The sequence below is a fragment of the Octopus sinensis genome, linkage group LG23 (assembly GCF_006345805.1).
Source record: "Octopus sinensis linkage group LG23, ASM634580v1, whole genome shotgun sequence".
NCBI classification, from domain to species: domain Eukaryota; kingdom Metazoa; phylum Mollusca; class Cephalopoda; order Octopoda; family Octopodidae; genus Octopus; species Octopus sinensis.
The window spans coordinates 2646693-2668070 of NC_043019.1; the positions used below are offsets into that span (position 1 = coordinate 2646693).

Sequence of the window (21378 nt, forward strand, 5' to 3'; positions counted from 1 at the left end):
CACTTATAAATCAGTGAAAATCTGAAGAAATTCACTCAGTATACAATGAAAATCAACACATATAGTGTAAACAGGAGGTATTTTGATAACAAGATTATTCTAAAATGTGGTTAAGCTTTGTTTCTCACAGACAAGAATGCTGAGTTCCTATTTATTGACCCTAAACAATGACATTTCTTGAATTGCACTTATGTGTGGTTTAGGACTCAGTGACAATTAAATATGATAATAATGAAATTATTATGTATAGTGTTCAGGTGCACTACAACTCAACAAAGGTGCATGTACAGCACATAGAATTATGTACGAAAGTCAGAAAAGTGAACACTGTATGAATCATGATATACATGTGTGTATTCGTATGGAGAGGGTGGATATTAGATGTAGTGTTGGCGAATTTCAGGAAGCATAGAGGTTTTAAAGGATGCAATGTCTTGGCAACAAACAACCGATGCAAGTAGTTTGTTCCATGCTTCAGCAATTCTGAATGTGAAAAAATGTTTCTGAAAGTCATGGGAACTGTGCTGTTTTCTGACTTTGTAGGCATGTCCACATGTGTTAGACATATGGAGCTAAAAAAGGTGCTCAAGGTGGTTGATGGCTTGATGGTTAGTAATTTTATGGGTGTTTATCAAGTCAGTTGCCAGATGTTGAAGCTTCACTGTATCTATAACCAGGGAAGCAAGGCATTCAGAGTACGGTAGATACCTGATGGAGGGTATTCACTTAGTTGCATTTCTCTGAACAGTTTCCAGGAGGTCAATGTCCTGAGCGAGATAGGGATTCCATTGCAAAGGTTGTATCTGACTCTCCTAATTTTTCTTAATAATTTCATCAGTACTAGTCATAAGTAACAAAGTGTTCTTCAGAATGTATTGTTCCACAAGAACATCTTTATAATATTTTAATGTATTTTCCTGGTGTTTGTTATTCTCATGAGTTGGTTGTGAAATCATCAGTTCTGTGCCATTAGTTTTAAAGCATCTCTTTATTCTGCTTTTCATTCATGTTCTTCTGTTCTGTTTGTAGTTTCATAGCATTTATATATATTGGTATGTATGTAGTTAAATTAGATGTGCACAATATATGTTTTGAATGTCTTTTATTTCATATACTTTTATACTGTTTAGTGATAGGCTCAGTTCTCATTCACACATTAAAATGGAATACAGTGTAACCAGAGATAACTGTATTTCAATTTTTTGTTTTCAAACATACATAACTAAATGTAGTGTATGAAGTGATGTGCATAAAATATAAGTTTATAATTCTCAATTTTTTACCTTTTCACACTTTATATTTGCATATCAAAAATAAGTAGAAACTAGAAAATATTGTTCTGACTTTGATGAAAATGCTAAGACTATTTAATATTATCTGCCTTAACTGGCATTGCTCTGTGGTTAAGAAGTCTGCTTTGCAACCACTTGATTTTACGTTTGGTCCCACTGTATGGCACATTAGTCAAGTGTCTTTTACTATAATCCTGGTGTAACCGATGCCTTGTGAGTCAATTTGGTAGATAGAAACTATACAAGTTCTCCATGTGTGTGTGTGTGCATGGATGTTTATGTTCTGGATGAGCTGAGACACAGGCAGTATCTTTTGTTAATTATATGTCAGTTGATCATCTACTACCTCTGTACTACATTTGAAGACAAGTGGAAATCCCTTACCTGAAAAACAAGTATGGGTTAGTGGAAATACCTTACCCAAAAAACAGGCATGGCAGGAAGAGCATCTTGTTGTAAAAGAATTCATCAATAATATACATTTATCTAAGCTCTATAAAGTGGACATGAAATAAATGAACAAATATTCTCTACCAGTTACTGTCAAACTACTTTTATTATTTTACATCTTTTAATCGACACTATCTAATTAAAAAATTAATATAATCTGGATGATTTCATGTAATACACTGAATAGTTTCCCAAAATATACTGGTTAGTTGCATAAAATAGTGCCTTGATTTATTGTTGTAAGTGAATGTAGTCATTAGATAATAATCTGGATGTGAAATTGCATGCATCTGTTTAGTTTAGATTTAGTTTTACAATGTTAATAGAACATTGCAACACAGAAATTGTGTATTTCTTTCTGTAATACAAGTTGTTATTTATCCCTTAGAAAAACAATCTATAAATATGTCTACAAATACATTTATCGTTTTGTTTCCAGTTGATAAATGCATTAATAGCTGTCTGAGATATACAAATAGAATTAATGAAAATATTATTTCACATAAGAAATAATACTCTTGCTACTTTGTAAACAATTAAAGTTTATGTAATAATTTACTCTTCAGAATTTGAAGTCCTTATTAAATTCTAATAGATGTTGCTTCTCTAAATGATTGATAGGAAGAAACAATATATTTTGCAAAGTAGAAAAATAACAAGCAGTATCTTCTCTAGAAGTAATAATGATAATATCATTTTAAAGCTTTTTATTCCAGAATGTCAATCATTAAAAGCTGATATTATATTTGTTGTTGGAACATCTTTGAAAGCTACAGCATTAGATTTCCAGCACTTGATGAATTTTATGAAAGAAATTTTGAAATATTTTGAGATTGATTCAGGTAATGTGAGGATAGGATTATTGATGTATTCTTCAAAACAACTTGTACGGTTTGATTTAAAAAGCTTTCAAACAAAAGCTGCCATATACAGATCAATTAGTAATGTAACTTTTGTACGAAGTGAGCCTTTTGTGTCGAAAGCTTTCAACATTATAAAAAAAAAGATGTTTTCACTTGAAAATGGAGACCGTCCAGATGTAGATAACATTGTAATTTTTCTAACTGATAAAATTTTCAAAAGAGGTATGAAAAAGATTCTTCAAAAGAATAGAGGTACAAAAGCTACCAGTTATAATTTATATGCTGCTGGGCTTGGAATTAATGGATTAAAGCAGATTGCAATAAATACCACTATCTTCAAAACTAAAAGTACTCAACATTTGGGACAAAATCTACCAAATATTATCGCGTCAATATGCCCAGGTGAGTTATATTAATTTTTATTCTCATTCTGTCATAATTAGGTTGAATGAAGAAATTTAGTTATTTAATATTTCATTCAATTTTACTTTTAGATCTTTGGTACTGTCATAATTATTATTAAAATAATGTAGTTTTTATTTTTGTTTACTGATAACACCTGACACATTTTGTAAAATAGTATAAAACTAATTAATAATAGGGAAAATTTCCTACCTTTCAGTAAAGGCCAATAAAACAGTGGGTCAATTACCTTGTGTATCCATTCTCTTATCAAAGTTTTGCTCATTAACATTATGAACCATAAATAACGAAAAAGGTTGAAAAAGAAACGGTTTACTAATGATGCAACTTTGATTGTGTTTTATATGCAGTTGTTATAAGATTTCATCAAAGAAATTAAGACATAACATTTGTAGTGAGTGTGAGGATTTATTATTCATGGTCAGTGAAACTGGTGTTGTGGATTTGTTTCCTTGATTAGTGATTCTGTGTTGTTCAGTCAAAATTATCTTGTTCCCATTGTAGTATAGTTTTAAGTCTTTATTTTTATGAAAATGTACATCTGCCAAGTGGTTTTAAGAATTCATATGGACAAGAGAGTAAGCTTGATAAGTGAAAGGTTACAGTAAAGAAAGAAGAAAATGTTAATGGAATAACTGATCTGTAAGATACACTCATTTTGACAGATTAAAGAAAGCACTGTCAACATTGCTAAAATAACAAAATCTGATTGGAACCTTTCAATCTATATTGCTGTTTTTTTTAGACCTGTCAGTAAAAGCAACAACTTAGGAAAAGGGATGATTATGAAGTATTCTCTAATGAAAGTCCAATCAGCATTGCATGAAAGAGAAAGAGATTTGGGCTGGTAATGTTAGTGCTTATTTAAATTTGAAATAATTAAAATGAACTCTAATTTTATAAGTAGATCAGTGATGTTTCTTGAAAACATTTGTGTGTGTTTCCATGTCTTAAGATCCATACCAATTACACAAACTTTTGTCAGAGTTAGCAACCAGTTTAGGAGCTCTTAGTTTTGGAATGATGGTTGGTATAGCATCTGGGCTAATCACCATGCAGAACATATGTGACTAAAGAAGCTTTTACATTGAGTAATGATTTTTACATTGCAATAGGGATTAATGTTGAGAAGAAATGGCTTAAAATGGGAAATGATTTGTTGTTTGAGTATAAAATGGAGTGGAAGAGGTACTTGTAGTGCTTTAGTGTGGAGGACTAACAGTAGCATAAATATTTGGTTTAAGGAATGTTTCACTGGGCATCTTTTTTGGAAAGATAAAAAAATCTGATCATGATTGTGAGGAAAAAGACAGCTTATAAGCTAAGCAATAGAATTTTGTGTACAAAACAGGAAATTTATATTGGTATTGCATGTCATCTTGGCGAATTGTCTTTGACCCCAGGTTGATCAAAACTTTCTAAATGAAATTTGATAGATAGGAACTGTAAAGAATCCCATTACAGGGGCTGTTAGGGATTTTTGGTGGTAGACTTAATCTATCACTGAGTTTAATGTCATTGCCTGACTCTTGTCAGGCAATATTTAGTACATTCTTTTGCCAATTTTGAGGTTGGGACTCTAGTCTTAGTGGCCCTGCAAAAGGTTATAGGTATTGCTCATCTTACTAAGCCATAAAGAATTTTCTTTTTATGAACAGTTGCTTATGGTTTGCTAGACATAGACTTTATGTAAGATATGAAGATCTTTATCTTTGCTATAGTGGAATGTAGGAAATCACATTTGCATCAAAAAGTAGTTGACACAGTTACCAGAGCTATAACTGATGAATGAATTTTGAATATTTGAAGATTTATAAAACAAAGGTTGTTATGAAGCATATACAATGATGTGAGAAATGTTAGAATCATTAAGATTGATTTTAACATATTTGTGCAGAGATTATGATTTCTATAAGTGTTGAGATGAGGTGAAAAATATTTTAAGCTGAAAAATGTTTAAATGTGACTGTGACAAAAAAAAAAAAAAAAAATTCAGTATTTATTGTTGCAAATTAAATTGAATATTTAAAATATCTAAAATATTCAATTAGATTGAATATTTAAAAGATGTAATTGGAAGTTTTGCTATACAGAAATTGTTTATAATAGTAACTTCTAATAGTGATTTTACTCATTCCACTGTTTAGTATGCTGACACCTGTTGTGTTTACATCAGAATTTAATCAAAAAAATGGTTTTAGATTTTTTGTCACAGTGCCAAAATAAATTCGACTAGGTATATAGATGAAGTTGGAATTCATACACCCAAAAATATTTACGTAATTCTTTTTCTTTAACTTTCCTGTTGCATATTTCATATTTCAACTTAAATTGTTAAAACAGGAATCTGATGAGATTAAAATTGTATCCTGTTGCAGAGATTATCAATGAAGACACTGGATGACATCTTGAAATCATTTGGAAAACATAACACTAAATTTAACATGGTATAGGCAAAAATAGTTCAATTAAATTTTAAAGCAATCAGTTTGTTTTTATCTATTTTCATTACTCTAATCATTCTTACCTTCTGTTGCAATGAAATTCAGATGAAATAAATGCCTATAATGATAGTTTAAATAACACTAGTAGTGATTATATAATCTTACTTTTTCATGGTGTCATCTTTAGGATATAACTCTTTTAGCACTCTTATATTTTTGGAAATTGCTTTGCACATGATTTGAGATACTGGAGTTTCATTACAATGCTCGTGCATAAATGCGTGTGCATGGTATATACATATGTATGTATGTGTGTGTGAATGTGTATGTGTGTATATATATATATATATTTATATATATGCATTTGTGTATAGATGTATACACAAATGTATAAAGATTGAAATTCTGCTGCTGTCAAAAATCCAGGTATCGCATTGTTAAATCCAATGTGTGGGTCTAGCAAAGTGTAAAATCTAATCCAAATCAGACAACAAAATGAGTTACAACTTTTTTAATGACTAATTACAACTGTTGCAGTACCATTCTGTTTTTGACACCATTGTATGCTAAATTTACATGTGAAAAGTTATGTTTTATTTTTGGCTTTAAACATTTGGGTGGCACTTCATCAGTCTTGCATTAAAAGTGCACTCTCACATTGTGTGTCAGTCAAGCATTGTATCTGGAGGAAACATGCCCTTTACACTTTGTCTCTTTCTCTCTCTCTGATTTGTTATTACTATTGCTGAGTTGTATCTGTCATTCCACCATTTATATTCATATTTTACACTTATTGTTTACTCTCAATATAAGCAACATACAATGCTTGACATGCACAATGCAAAAGCACACTTTTTGATGCAAGTCTGATGAAGTGCCATTGTAATATTTAAAAGCCAAAAATATTACGTAACTTTTCACGTGGAATATTTGCATGCAGTGGTGTTAAAAACAGAACGGTAACAAAGCAATTGTCCTTTAAAGATGACTGTTTCTTTGTATTCCTATTTGGATTGTATGTGTGAGTGTATATATATTTTAATAAATATGTGTGTGTTTGTGTATGTATACACATACATATAATCCTAAAAAGGAAAAGAAATTCCTTCTTTGTCTTCCTATTTGGGTTATATGTGTGAGTGTGTGTGTGTGTATATATACACACACAAACGCACACATATATATTTAAATTTATATATACACACACACAATCCCCAAAAAGAAAATCAAGAAACTGTCTCTTTGTCTTCCTATTCGGGTTATATTTATGAGTGCATGTGTGTGTGTGTGTGTATATATGAGGAGGCACAATGGCCCAGTGGTTAGGGCAGTGGACTTGCTGTTGTAGGATCGCAGTTTCAATTTCCAGATCGGGCTTTGTGAGTGTTTATTGAGCAAAAACACCTAAAGCCCCACGAGGCTCTGGCAGGGGGTGGTGGCAATCCCTGCTGTACTCTTTTGCCACAACTTTCTCTTACTCTTTCTTCTGTCGGCCTGCTCGCTTAGCCAGCAGGGTGGCGTCATTTGAAGGCTAAAACAATGCAAAGTGCATGGTGACCAACTATCATAAACAACATTTTATACCAATACAATGAAGTCACATTTTCTATATGAGTGTGTACCTTAAAAGACATCCATTTCTCTATATGCTATGAGGAAATACAGTCACTCATTTTCTCTCTCACATGCACACACACACACACACACACACACACATACATACAAAAAAATGTATGCATATGTAATTATGTATGTGTTTATGAAAGATAATGTGTGAGTGAGACAGCCAGAGAGAGTGAGTGGGTGCCACTTAATGTACATGCAAAAAAACATATATGACAACACACACCTTCACTCATTTACTCTCTCACGCACGCATACACACATGTCCATTTCATATACATGTACATATACCTTTCACTTTCTCCTCTCTTTCACTTTCTGCTTTCACTTCAAAGCAAATGTCACCTTTCCACTTTCTGCTCTCTTCAAAGCATAAAGAAATAAAAAATTTTTATGGAAATTAACGAACAGTCATATGATGCCATATGATTGACCATATAATTGAGTTGACAACTTTCTCGCTTCAAATGAAAGAATGCCATAATATATATATATATATATATATATATATATATATATATATATATCAGTTGCCGTGATTGACTGCTAAATCCACAAGTTTTTTTTATCCTCTCTTATTCTCTTTATTTATTTCCTCATGTTCCTTTCTGTTGAAGAGTGTAGGCTTGAAATGTAAAAGACTTTCTCACCTTCCCGTGCGTCAAACTAATGCACCTGCTTGTTATTTATACACCTGTCTCCATCTTTTGTTTTTCTGTAAATTTCAACTATATGTGTATATATATATATATGTATATATATATATATATATAATTCTTAAACAGTGATTTCCAAGATTTGACCAGCTAAACCATCATCCAATGATAGCTCAGCTAACTGAAATTTCAAAATCACTGCCAAGAACATTCTTGTTTAAGAATAATAAATTTGTACACTACAAAATTATAGAGTAACCCATTGAATTAATGTAAAATTGTTTTATTTTAACTGAACATAAAAGCTAACATCAGTGGTTAGACCACTGAGTTTACAATTGTGATTTCATGAGTGTGATTCCTGGACCAAGCTGTGTCTTGTGTTCTTAAGCAAGACACTTTATTTCATGTTGCTCCAGTTCATTCAGCTGTAAAAAATGAGTCGTGATGTCACTGGTGCCAAGCTGTATTGGCCTTTGCCTTTCCCTTGGACAACATTAGTCGCACAAAAATAACCTTGTTCAGACTTGTACCTTGGAGGGGAACTTTCTAGGTGTAATCCCTTGATCATTTGTGACCAAAAGAGGCCTTTATATGGATATATATGTATATGCATATACCCTGATACAGATATATATTCATATAGTTTACACATACAAGAATACACATATACATAATTTAGTCTTTGAAGGACATTGATGACGATGTCTATTCATTTAGTCTAAGAAATATGCTTAATCCATCTTTACCTGAACCTTTTCTTTTTCCTTATTTAGTTTCATGTTCTACATAAATTACCTCTCTAGAGACAGAAGCCCAATGTATAAGCTAAAAATAAATTTAAAATTTATGAATAAATTTAATTGGAAAATTTAACATAAAGTCAATACAACTTTATTTTTAAAATGTTGGATTACTCTTCATAATTTCTATTTATATGGTATATAAATAAAAGAAAACCACAATAAGCCCATGTATTATGATATATTTTCAGTTATTTTATTAACTTATTTTATGGAACGCTTTAATCGCCCTCATTATTTTTAAGTGAGTTTTTTTTAAATGTGAAACAGTATATATAAAAATAAAAGGTGGTGAGCTGGTAGAAGCATTAGCATGACAGTTGAAATGCTTAGTGGCATTTCGTCTGTCTTTATGTTCTAAGTTCAAAGTCTGCTGAGGTTGACGTTGCCTTTCATCCTTTTAGTGTCGATAAATTAAGTACTAGTTGTTTACTGGGGTTGATGTAATCGATTGGGCCCCTCTCCCCCAAAATTTCGGTCCTTGTGCCTATAGTAGAAAAGTGTACTTTAAAAACAATTTGAGAGTTTATTACGTTTAAGTTGACATAAAATATTTTTTTCCCATTTTCACAGTTGATACTTTTTGTGTAACTGAAATTAAGCTTATCTAACATGCATCATTTATCACAGCATTAACAACATTCAGCTTTATCTTTTATATCCTAATATGGAAATTTGCTTCATTTTTTTTCTTTGATGACACATTTTTTAAATTTCATTAAATGTTCTCATCACTGTACCATTTTTATTTCTTGTATTTTTACAGATTAACATCTTTCTTGTACTGTTTTATTCAATTTTCTTATTTTTCATGTTAATATGCATGTAAATTGTTTTGCTTCATTTTGTTTCATTTAACTATTTGCTGTCTTCACCATTCCATATCTATTCAAATGAATACATTCATTTCTAAAACACATAAACATTTCAAATTAATTCATAAGCTGCAATAACTAGGTTGTATTTTATCATGTAAAACTTGGTAATCAAAATAGTTCTGTTGCCTACCAATTTAAAACTGCAAATCTTCTAAGATAGAATTTATATCTCTAGACCAAAATGTCCATGTAATTGCAACATAAAGCCTGAAAAATTCTTTATGTATATGAAAATTATACAACTGTAATCACTATTCAAGAAAAAAAGAAAAGTAAATATCTTCAATTATTGAAATGCAAAAAACCTTTGCGTAACCAAGTCTTAACTTAGGTTAAAGCCTAAAGTGGCTCCTATAATTGAGGGGAAAACAAAAGAGAGAATGGACAGTGATCTTAGAATTGAAATGCTGGTAGAGCAGAGTAAGGGGTATACACAGAAAGTGTGTGAGAAAGGGGACATGAAATGGAGGATAGGCCAAGTGAAGAGGAATCCTGAGTAAGTCATTGGCAATAAGAGAGTGTAAAGGTAAGTAGTAATATAAAAGTAAGGGGAGTTGTTGGGTGGTAATAGAGGTAACTTGTGGGAGGGTGAGGTGTGAGTGATAAAGTGGAGTCTTGGCGGGGGAGATGTTAGGTGAGTAAGGTAGGTTTTGTGAAGAACTGTATGTGCATATGTATATATTTATATATATATATGAAAAAGAAGAACAAAAACGCTACTTTTTAAAAATTAGGTACATTTAAATTTCTTTATATAAATACATTAAAAAAATGTTTTGGATTTACATGTTTCGGTTGTTTATAAACTTTATCAAAAATATGTACTTAAATGAAATACGTAGAGAAAAAAAAATTATTAATAAAATAAACGTTCATAGTGTACTTTTCTTTTTCCTGCAAGAGCACATAGTAATTTCCATTAATTTTCATGGCATTGCTAGTAGCAACTTCAGCTGCTGTCTGTTATGATAAATTAAGAAGTGTGGGCAAAACTGTTTTGAAAAGGAGTGGCCGTAGTAGTCAAATAAGCTGCAGCAACAATAAAGTTACCTCCTCTGAGGTCTTCACAGAAATGGATTTATTCAATCTCTCATCTTTACATGCTCAGGGTGCAAATGGCAATATATTGGACACACAAAAAACTGCCTATGTTGGAGGATTGCGGTGCACAAATCCCAAGTTAGAAATCCAGAATACAAGAAAATATCTGTCAGTGTACACAGACAGATGTGCATCCAATAAATATCCCAAATTCACAACTTTTCCATTATACAAATTCAAAGACAATGCTAGCCAAAATGAATGCATCAGCAAGGACATGCATTTCATAAGAAAGTATCGATCGAGTCTAAATTCTTTAATTTGGAATACTGAAACTATATATTATTCATAAGAAATAAAGATGAGAGATTGAATAAATCCATTTCTGTGAAGACCTCAGAGGAGGTAACTTTATTGTTGCTGCTGCTTATTTGACTGCTGTGGCCACCCCTTTTGAAAACAGTTTTGACTACACTACTAAATTTACCATCACAGCTAGCAATGCCATGAAAATTAATGGCAATTACTATGTGCTCTTGCAAGAAAAAGAAAAGTACACTATGAACGTTTATTTTATTAATAATTTTTTTTCTCTACGTATTTCATTTAATTACATATTTCAATTGGGTTTATAAACAACCGAAACATGTAAAACAAAAACATTTTTTTAATGTATTTATATAAAGAAATTTAAATGTACCTAATTTTAAAAAAGTAGCATTTTTGTTCTTTTTCATTAATCTACTTACTCGTGTGTTACCTCTACATTTTTAAATATATATATATATATATATATATATATATATATATATATATATATATATATATATACACACATATATACACACACACACGTGTGTGTTACAGTCTCTTAATACCTTACTGTTTTGTTAAGGTGCATTTTCTCATGGGTGTATGGGTCTTCTGTAGCACTACATATTGCCAATTAGTATGGTCCTTTGTTGCATCTCCCTGAGATGTGACATCTCCAGGTTAGCCTTTGCCTCTTCATATCAAGTCTTCCATAGGTTCCACTAACTTAGCTTATACACACACACAAGGAAAATTAATTTCCTTCTGTCAGATTAATCTCAGATGAAATACAATTAAGTAATCGCCACAGATCTTTGGGATAAGATTAAGTATTAAAGTTTTAGAGAAAGATTTATGTAAGATATTTAAAAATTTTGAATATAAATGTTAATAATTCATTTTAAGATCATATATTAAATTTATTACATAATCAGTTCCTTTTGTATCAATACATTACAAAAAATTGTTTTTATTAAAAGTATGAAGTATATTTTATTTTGTTTCTTTTTGTTGCTGAATATATCATACTTTGCTATTTTGTAATGAAGTGTATTTTATTGTAAGAAAGTTTAGTAGCTATAAAGGTCAGGTTTTTAGCATATCATCATCATCATTCCACCGCCACCCATTAGTTTCAGTTAATCCTATATGATCTTAGCAAATTTTCTAACATTTAGTCTTTTTTATGTATTTCATCTACAGATAATACACAATTTTTAAAATTTGATTTGTTTGAACAATCATTTAACAAAAATAATGAACGTGCTTTAAACATTGTATTTCAGCCACAACACCGAGTGGTAAGTCCATGTTTTATTTTAATGCTTAATGACATTTATAAAATTTGTAAAATTGATTCTTCTTTGCAAATTTTAACAGCTCTAAAGTGAAAGCTTTGTAAGAAGTAGTAAACACTGTTGTGGTGTGTTCATCTAATTTCAGTTCACTAGATTTTTACTGAATGTTTAACAGTTTTATGGAATATTCCTGGAATATTTTGAAATTTTTCTTACCAGTGTTTCATTTTATCTGAGGACTTGCCATGAAATATTTACAGTTACATTCTATTTCACACTACTCTTTGAATAACATTAACTTTCACTATGTTTTGGTATTGTTTGTATTGTTTTGTGGAGAATTTAACTAATTTTCAAGCAGCAGATATACTTACTGGATATTCATCTTCTATGTCCTATGCTCTCAGAATCCACTCCAGTTGTTCTCTGACTGTTGGTTTACTTAAAGTATTTAAACATTGTACTACACATATTGATACTTCTCTATTATGTAGAGATTAAGTTATATCAACATATTCCTTATGATATGTATTGAAATTCAAAGCAGTCTATTACTCTAGGTGTAACACTCTATACATATTATTCATTTAGTCAATCACTAAAAAATAGCAGCTTCATAGTTTATAATTTCCAAACATTTCTTTTAATATTAGCTGCTGATTTAGTGAATTTATGCTTATTTTGGTTTTAAATCCTATGTATCTTGTATTTCAATAACAAAGGAGGTGTTATATTAAACAGTTTTATATAGCATTAATAATAATAGTCGTGTTAAAACTAGTATTATGAGCTAAATTGTTCAACTTTTTCTAAGCAATTTTGAAGTTGAGACCCATATATTTTAGATAAACCTTCTTTGTTCTGATTAAATGCAAATTGTTATTAATGCTTGTATGCAAAAGAATTAGCAAAATTTCTAGAAACCCTTAAAAGACAATTCTATAAATAAAAAGTAATGTGCATGCATGTACACACACTAACACACACAAACACATACACACACATACACTACATTTCATGTAGAGTATTTTTGTAGGTTTATAGCTCTTAATGTTTACCACTAATAACCAGACGTTTCCTATAGCTAATAATATCTATTTTTGTGATTATTCATTGCTGTTTCAAAAATAAAGCAATACTTTATTTTAAATGCACCTGCTGAAAACCATTTTCTGTTCTTAGCAAAGAATTTGAAACATGTTTTTTTTTTATTCAACAATTTAATGAAAGTAATCTTCAAATTTTCTAAATCTGTTTCATTCTAAGCTACAAATTTTACTTACTTTATCCACCATTTGTTATTTCAGTTGTTACGAGACCAACTGGTAAGTTTTTGCATTAAATCTTAATTTTATCTATTTGTTAAAAAATCAAATCCTTTGTATCCATGTCTATTTTTTTTTGTCTACAAATATGTTATTGGCATAATTCAACAGTATTATGACTTATAACATATATATATATAATTACTTGCACATTTTATTCTTAAATTTTTAAGAAAATAGACCTGAAAGTTAATATTAATTACATGAACTATACTCCAAATATTTTCATCAGACTTGCATTTGCTGTTGGTGTCATACATGTTTGATATATTCTAATGATTTCCTCATTGTATATCAACTTGTGCTTACATAACCAAATAAAATTGCAGAAAATAAATTAATAGCAAATGTATAATAGTATTTTTGGTATCATATAAAATATTAAGTATAATAGTTTTTTGTAATATAATAGCAAAAGACAAAAAAAAAAAAAAAAAAAAAAGTTAAAAAAATCTACCTGAATATATACCATTTATTTTCTAATCATTATGAAAATTTGTTTAATATGCAAGTGATAAATTTCTTTTGAAAAGAATTCTGTTAATCAGTTTTGTACATTGCTATGATTAATATGAATTTTATACTTTAAAACTAAACAAATGAAAAGAAAATTGATATCTCAGTATAATTTAAAGTAGGTTATCTCTTTTTATCTGTTTTTAATCTGATTTTACTGGAGTAAGTAAAGAAGTAAAGAGAATTTTTAAAAAAATGTTTGAAGAAAAATATGCACACAAAACATGGCACACAGATGGACTTTTTCCTCAAAAGGTGAGTTTATTTCAGGGTAACCGCAGCGGTGGTAGCTTATAAATAACTGAAGAAACTAAATTTATTTTACAGGGAACTATATTGCACATTTTTTTTTTCTTTTCAATGGAGAATTTCATTATCAATTTCCAACAATAAGATTATTTGGTTTAAATCTGGATCATATAACTTCTTCAATGCCCCTTGCTATAATCACATATCTCTCCTCACAGATCTCAATGCCTGTATCGAACAACGTTCAGTCTGATGACACTCGGTGGCAACAAACCACCTTATCTATCAATTATGGTGGCCTCAGTCTTTGATCTTCAGTCTCACTGGCCTTGTCAGCTTTTCTCTTGTCAGTGATCTCTTGCAATGTCCTCATTAACATAGTTCTTCACAACACAATGGAATCATCTGTGATCAGGAAATGTGAAGTGGCTCATGTGACATGGATCCAGCTTGGCCTGCACTCCACTGACATCCAGCTCCTTCTCCCCTCTATGGATGTCCAGTCCTCTCAAAAGAAATGGGATGCCATTTAGTGTGGCATGACCGTGGACAAGTTAGTGTACCTACTTGACCAGTACTATCTGGTATGTTTCCACTCGGCCTCTGAGCCTCACAGCCCAGTTAGGCTCAATGTAGTGCCCTCACTCACAATTGGCATGCACTCAGCTCAATGGCAACTGCTTGCACATCAGCGTGTCCCTTAGGCTTGGTCTCCACTGCTTGTCAGGCTGAGAAAAAAAAACTTTGAAGGTATCAGTCAATTTCTGACAGGTTTATGGTTGAGCTTGTGGCAGTTGAGCTTGTGGCAGTTGAGCCCTCCAATGTTCTTGGTGTCCAGGCCATATCCCTGTTTGCTACTATTGGGGCAGAGATTGCTGTCAGCAAGTGCGAGCCCTGTTAGTCTTAGTGGCTGTTCCAGCACATCTCCCTTGCTATCATCCAGGGCAATGTCTTTTCCATTTTGTCTGTTGGTGCCATAGAAATGTTTCTATATTGTGAGAGGCAAGATTCTTTCTATTTGAGTAAGTCTTAGCCGATTACTTCTCCAGGGGTTTTTAAAAGTCAAATAAAGTATCTTCTTTCCGTCTCTTATGCTGATTAGATTTTTTTCTCTGTTACATTTTGAAGTTATCATAGTCTTGGTCTTGACATTGTCTGTTTAAACCTGTTTATAATAAATTATTTTGCATCAAATTTATCAAATAAAATAATTAAATTCCTTTAAGGGAATCAAAATATAACTGCCTCAGAAGATATGCTAATTTTTTTTTCTGGTTCTTTAACTTAAGAAAGAGTTCTAAAATTGATTAATGCTGGCTTATTGAGAAATAAAAATGTGTTTGTTTTATGAAAGTAAGTTGGGTCATAAAATGTTCACTGTATTCTTACTAGTTTCTGTCATTGAACTGTGACTAAGTGACTCACTACATTCAATAATGAAATAGTTCAAAGTGAAATTTCTATAAATGTGTGAAATATGAAATAGCTGCATATATTGATTTATTATAGTTGTTAAAAATATATATTCTGCATTTGGTTCCTACATAGGTTTACACCATCAATATAATCCTTCCTTCCTGCCTTTCTTTTTTTTTACAAGTTTACTACTGTGTTGCAAATACTTAATGTCATTCAAGTTTCTTGCAGTAATTTGTAACTACTACAGTCATTTTGTGTAGTCTATGTCTATTAGGAGGATAATGTTTTGGTACTTCGTAAACTTTTTATCTACCACCCTTTTTATTTTACTAACAGTTTTTTAATGTACATGTGTGTAATATCAGCTTGTAGTGGAGTAATCTAGTTCTGGGTAATATTTTTGACATGGGTGAAGTACTTACCACAGTAATACCATATTATAAGCAAATATTTGGTGCATCACAAATTTACTTTAGTTATAGAGCCAACCTTTAGAATGTGGCTATGATGGTATTCAGGTTCATAATTTTCATGTTTTATGTATTCTCCCATAATTACCATTTGAATTTTATTTTAATATTTCAAGTTGTATTTTCTGTAGGTTTACATACACACTCGTGTGTGTGTGTTAATCATCATCATCATTTAATATCTGCTTTTCATGCTGGCATGGGTTGGACAGTTTGACTGAAAACTGGTAAACCAGGGAGCTGCACCAGGTACCAATCTGATTTGGCTAGGTTTATACAGATGGATGCCCTTCCTAATGCCAACCATTCTAAGAGTGTAGTGGATGCTTTTTATGTGCCACCAGCACTGGTGCCATTGATATGATACCAGCATTGGCCACGGCTACAATCTCACTTGGCTTGATAGGTCTATACAAGCATGTATATCACCAAAGGTCTTGGTCACCTGTCACTGCCTCCGTGAGGCACAATGCTTGAATGGTGCCTTTTACATTCCACCAACATGGATGCCAGTCAGAGGGCACTGGCCATGACTATGATTTTATTTGGCTTAGCAGGTCTTTTCAGGCACAGCTTATCACTCAACATTTGAAGGGTACATTTTATGTGCCACCAGCATGGGGGCCAGTCAGGCAGCTCTGGTATCAACCATGCTTGAATGGTGCTTTTTACGTGCCACTGGCATGGGTGCCAGTCATCCATCACTACAATTTCACTTGACTCAACAGGTCTTCTCAAGCACAGCATATTGCCTGACACTTGAAAGTTACTTTTAAATGGGCCAGTTATGCGACACTAGCATTGGCCATGGCTACAAACTCACTTGGCTTACCAGGTCTTCTCAAGTACAGCATATTGCCAAAAGTCTCAGTCACATTTTGATTTTTCTTTTAAATTACACTTTAGTTTATTATTTATAATTTACCTGCATTGGAGGTATATATTCAGTTTTATACCTGTTCATATTTCAAAATGTATCATTAATTGATGATGATGTCGGTATTATTGTCATTGCTATATATATATATGTATGTATAAATATATATATATATATATATATATATATATATATATATATATATGTATATGTTAACATATATTTATACATATATGAATATATGTGTGTATATATATGTATGTATATTTGAGAGGTACAAAGTTGGAGTTTCTGTAGCAGTTTGCTGGCACCACTTTTTCCTGTCTTATGAGGGCATTTTTACTTGATCTTCTAAGCTACTTTCACAGCCATGCTCCTGTTTTCACAATTTCTTCATGTATATATACAAAACAAAAAGTAAAAAGGCAACATATGAGGGATAAGTTTTAATAAATATTGTATTCATTTAATGCTTAAAAAGGAGTAGAAAGAGTCATATATGCTCACAACTCAGGGTATTAAACTAACTTTAGAAATTCTGTGCCACCTTTAATGCACATATGGAAACATTTTGAACTTGTCTTTTAAATTGCACTTTAGTTTATTGTTTATAATTTACATGTATATTTACCTGTTCATATTTCAAAATGTATTATTAATTGATGATGAGGTCAGTATTATTGTCATTGATATGAATGTGGGAAACAAGCAGTTTCTTCTAATAATACATTGACATTTTTTTATAAGTTCATATTTGAAAAAATGAATAAAACAAAACAAAAGAAGAATGTATAGTTTGCCACTATACCACCACTTTTGTCCTGAGTACCTATATAAAATTTTTTACTGCATCCCAAGAGTGTAGTGGCACTCACTTTGCCATGTTCTATTACAGAATTTAATATTAATTGTACTGTCATTAGAAATTTACAAATATCATGTTCATGGAAACCACTCACTGAAATTAGCTTAATGTGTTTATAATTTTGATTTATGTTTAAGAATACATTAGTTATTCTTAAGATATTTGAAATACTTTTTAGCTGATTCTCATTAAAATCTATATTTGTTCTATGATGAATATGCAATTATTTTGTATGTGTCAGTGTTAATTGATGGCTACCTCCCTATTCTTTAGGTCATTGCAATGCTGCTGAAGTAGATATTGTGTTCATTCTGGATTCTTCAACTAGCGTTACTGATGTGAACTTCAAGAAAATATTAGCTTTTATGAAAGACTTTCTATTGGATGCTAGTATTGACTCGGGTAAAGTGCGCGTAGGGGTTGTTATTTATAGCACTTATGTAGAGGTGCAGTTTCATTTGAATCGTTATAAGTCAAAGCATGATATTCTTGATGCTATTGACAACATCCGCTATATGATTGGAAGCACACATACTTATAGTGGTCTGTACATAGCCAGAACACAGATGTTTACTGCAGAAAATGGTGACAGAGCTGGTGTTCCTAATGTCATTTTCCTTATAACTGATGGTGTTTCTAATATCAATGCAATGCGAACAATACCAGAAGCTGAGGCTATTCGTGCAGAAAACATCCATATTTACGCTATAGGTATAGGCCTTACAAAGACTAGTGAATTGAACCAAATTGCATCATCTCCAGCAAGCGCTAACAGTTTCACTGTGGAAGATTTTAATGAGCTTCAAGGCTTAAAGCACAAAATATTTGAATCATTCTGTCCCGGTACGTATATCACAGAGAATCTCTACTTGTTGCCATTCTCCTTTTACATGTTGGCCAACATTACTAAATAGTGTGTCTTTATCATCATATGAACTACAGATGTATTTTTGTTCCGTTGAATTTCTTTTGTTAGTCACATGTCATTGCATTCATCAAACTGTGATTTGAGTTCCACTAGTTTTGGCGTTTGTATTTTATCTATTGTCTGTACTATTTGTTGGTATTTGTTGACTATACTTGTTTTGATATATTCTTCCTTCAGTTATCAGAAAAAGCAACAATATACTTTAGCTATTATTAATCTTGAATAGAAATATGTGGCTTTCACAAGAAAATAACACGACACATCTTATAGATTGTTTTGTCATGGATATACCATTTAGATATAAACAGGAGTGGAAAGAATTGTATTAGTAAGAATATGTATGTGGTATTTCCTATGTATTTTTGTAGGAGATTGTTACCTATTTTTACTAGACTTCTTGCTGTTCTTCAGTTGGAGAAAATTAAAAGTGAACACAAGAAACATTGACATTTGAAATGAATATTCAAATGATAGGTTTCATTAACGGAATCTTTATAATTGATTTATTCATATTTATATACATTTTTTGTTTGCGTACAAAATGGATATCTTCTAGGGATAACTACTTAATTCTAGAGCTTTGTACTGTGTTAGAGGTCAGTGGGATTTGACATATTTAATAGTTCTGCAAAGAATGGCCAGATTCTGAGATGCATTTTAAAATTGTTGAGAATATTTGTTTACTAAGAGAGATATTCAGTGACAATAAACACTTGATTTAGAGAAGTTGTGAGTGACCTGACTGCATGCTATGCTAGAAGTTGGGGGAAGTTACAGGTTTGATGATATTTTAACGAAAGAGTAGTAATGAATGGAATGGCTCAGCATCAGACATGGTTTGTACAATGTTCGAAAACTGGAGTTTATAATGTGAAACTCGAGGATGTTAACTTTATTTAAGATTTTCTATCGGATTAGTGTATTGACCCAAGAAATGTGCAAAAAAGTGGAAAGGTTTATTGCTTTGACATAGGTGTAGAACATTAAAAGGATCAATATAGTTTCGGGCATATTACACTTGATGCTATTGACAACATCACCTGTATGTACAGAAGAACAGGTACATGTGAAGGTCTGCACATGGCCAGAACACAAATGCTTATGCTGTGAAATTGTGATATACATAGTGATCCTGATAACATTTTCCTTATAACAGATGGCATTTCCAACATTGATACATTGCAAACAATACCAGAAGCCAAGACTCTTCATACAGAAAACATCCATAATTATGCTATTGGTATAGGTCTTTCAGAAAATACAAAACTCAATACAATTACATTATATTCACCAACAGGTAAAAGTTTCACTGTGGAAGATTTTAATGAATTTGAAGGTTTAAAGCATAAAATATTTAAATCTTACTGTCCTGGTACATTTATCATGCAAAATTTTAAACCTATTGTCATCAGTGTCGTCATTATCATCATATCTTTTGGTGTCAGTAAACAGCAGGAAATTGCAGCATTATTGGTCATACACGTTTGCTGTTTTGTATCTCATCTGTCTCCTTAGTCAATTGTCTGTGCAGTTGTGCAAGCTGCAATTCATGTTTACTAGATTGACATTTTTGTATTTTCTTTATTGTCCAGTTGAATTCCGTTAGTATTTAATATGAATGGCATGTGTTGCTCTTTGTTGTTTGTACAATTGTTCTGATATTTTCCATGTGCCGTGAAAAAGAATACCAAACAGTGGGTTATTTTGATTTATTTCATTGAATCTTTAAGAGAAATAATTGACTTTTAAAAGAGGTCCTGATAAAGCATCTGCAAGAGTATAATGTTACGTGTGCTTATATGTGGTAATAAATGCAAGTAGAAACAATTCTATAGTGATGAAATATTGTTGTCTATTGTTTACATGGTGACACTGAGTAAAGTTTCCAAATTGAAATGGAAGCTTGAGACATTGTGTGTTGGATATTAATTCACAAAAAAGATGGTAAGAAAAAGAAATACCTATGAATAAATGCTGCTTTAATGAGCAATCTGCAAATACATGCTACTTGACAAACATTAAATGATAACAATGTTGGTGAAAATTATTGAATTATAATAACTGTGCTGTGTTTTAATGGACATTACATTTTGTGATTGGATATTTGAATTTTTTCATGTATTTGAGAAATTCTGCTTCATTATGATATCATAGATTGAGTAAGGAAATATCTGTGTGGTGTTTTCAATGTTGTCATGGTTGTGTGGGTTTGGTTTTCTATGAGTCTATTTTAGATCATACATGTTATGTTTCTGGAATAATTTTATACTTTCCTTGAAATTGCATGAGGATAATGATAATTATCAATATGTATGGAATTGACAATGATGTTTGACATTTTTCTTGCCTTTTTCCACTTTACAGTAAGGCCCAAAATAACGGATTCACATTCGAAGCCACCTGGTAAGACATTTCGAATGTATTGCTTTTGGTTTTGTTAGTCTAAAATTAGATAGTTTGTGTGTAGGGATGTAATAACAATTACTAAAGTAAATAAGTCCTAAATAAGAGAAAGTGTATCAGAATGTAGTTGTTAGTGATCGTTCATTTATGTGGTTATAGTGTTTAGGTTATCTTCTTGAATGAACACCTATGTTAAATTATTATGTATGTGTCAGTGTTAATTGATGGCTACCTTCCTATTCT

At 31.3% G+C, this 21378-nt stretch overlaps 1 protein-coding gene across 1 annotated transcript in view; it reads left to right on the top strand.

The window, feature by feature from the left end:
* LOC115223639 (collagen alpha-3(VI) chain) overlaps positions 1-21378 on the top strand; it is a 146226-nt gene that overhangs the window by 115797 nt on the left and 9051 nt on the right. The window contains 4 exon segments of the mRNA XM_036512622.1: positions 2459-3007; positions 12072-12086; positions 13391-13408; positions 18078-18206. Of these exon segments, the coding sequence (XP_036368515.1) occupies positions 2459-3007; positions 12072-12086; positions 13391-13408; positions 18078-18206 (711 nt within the window).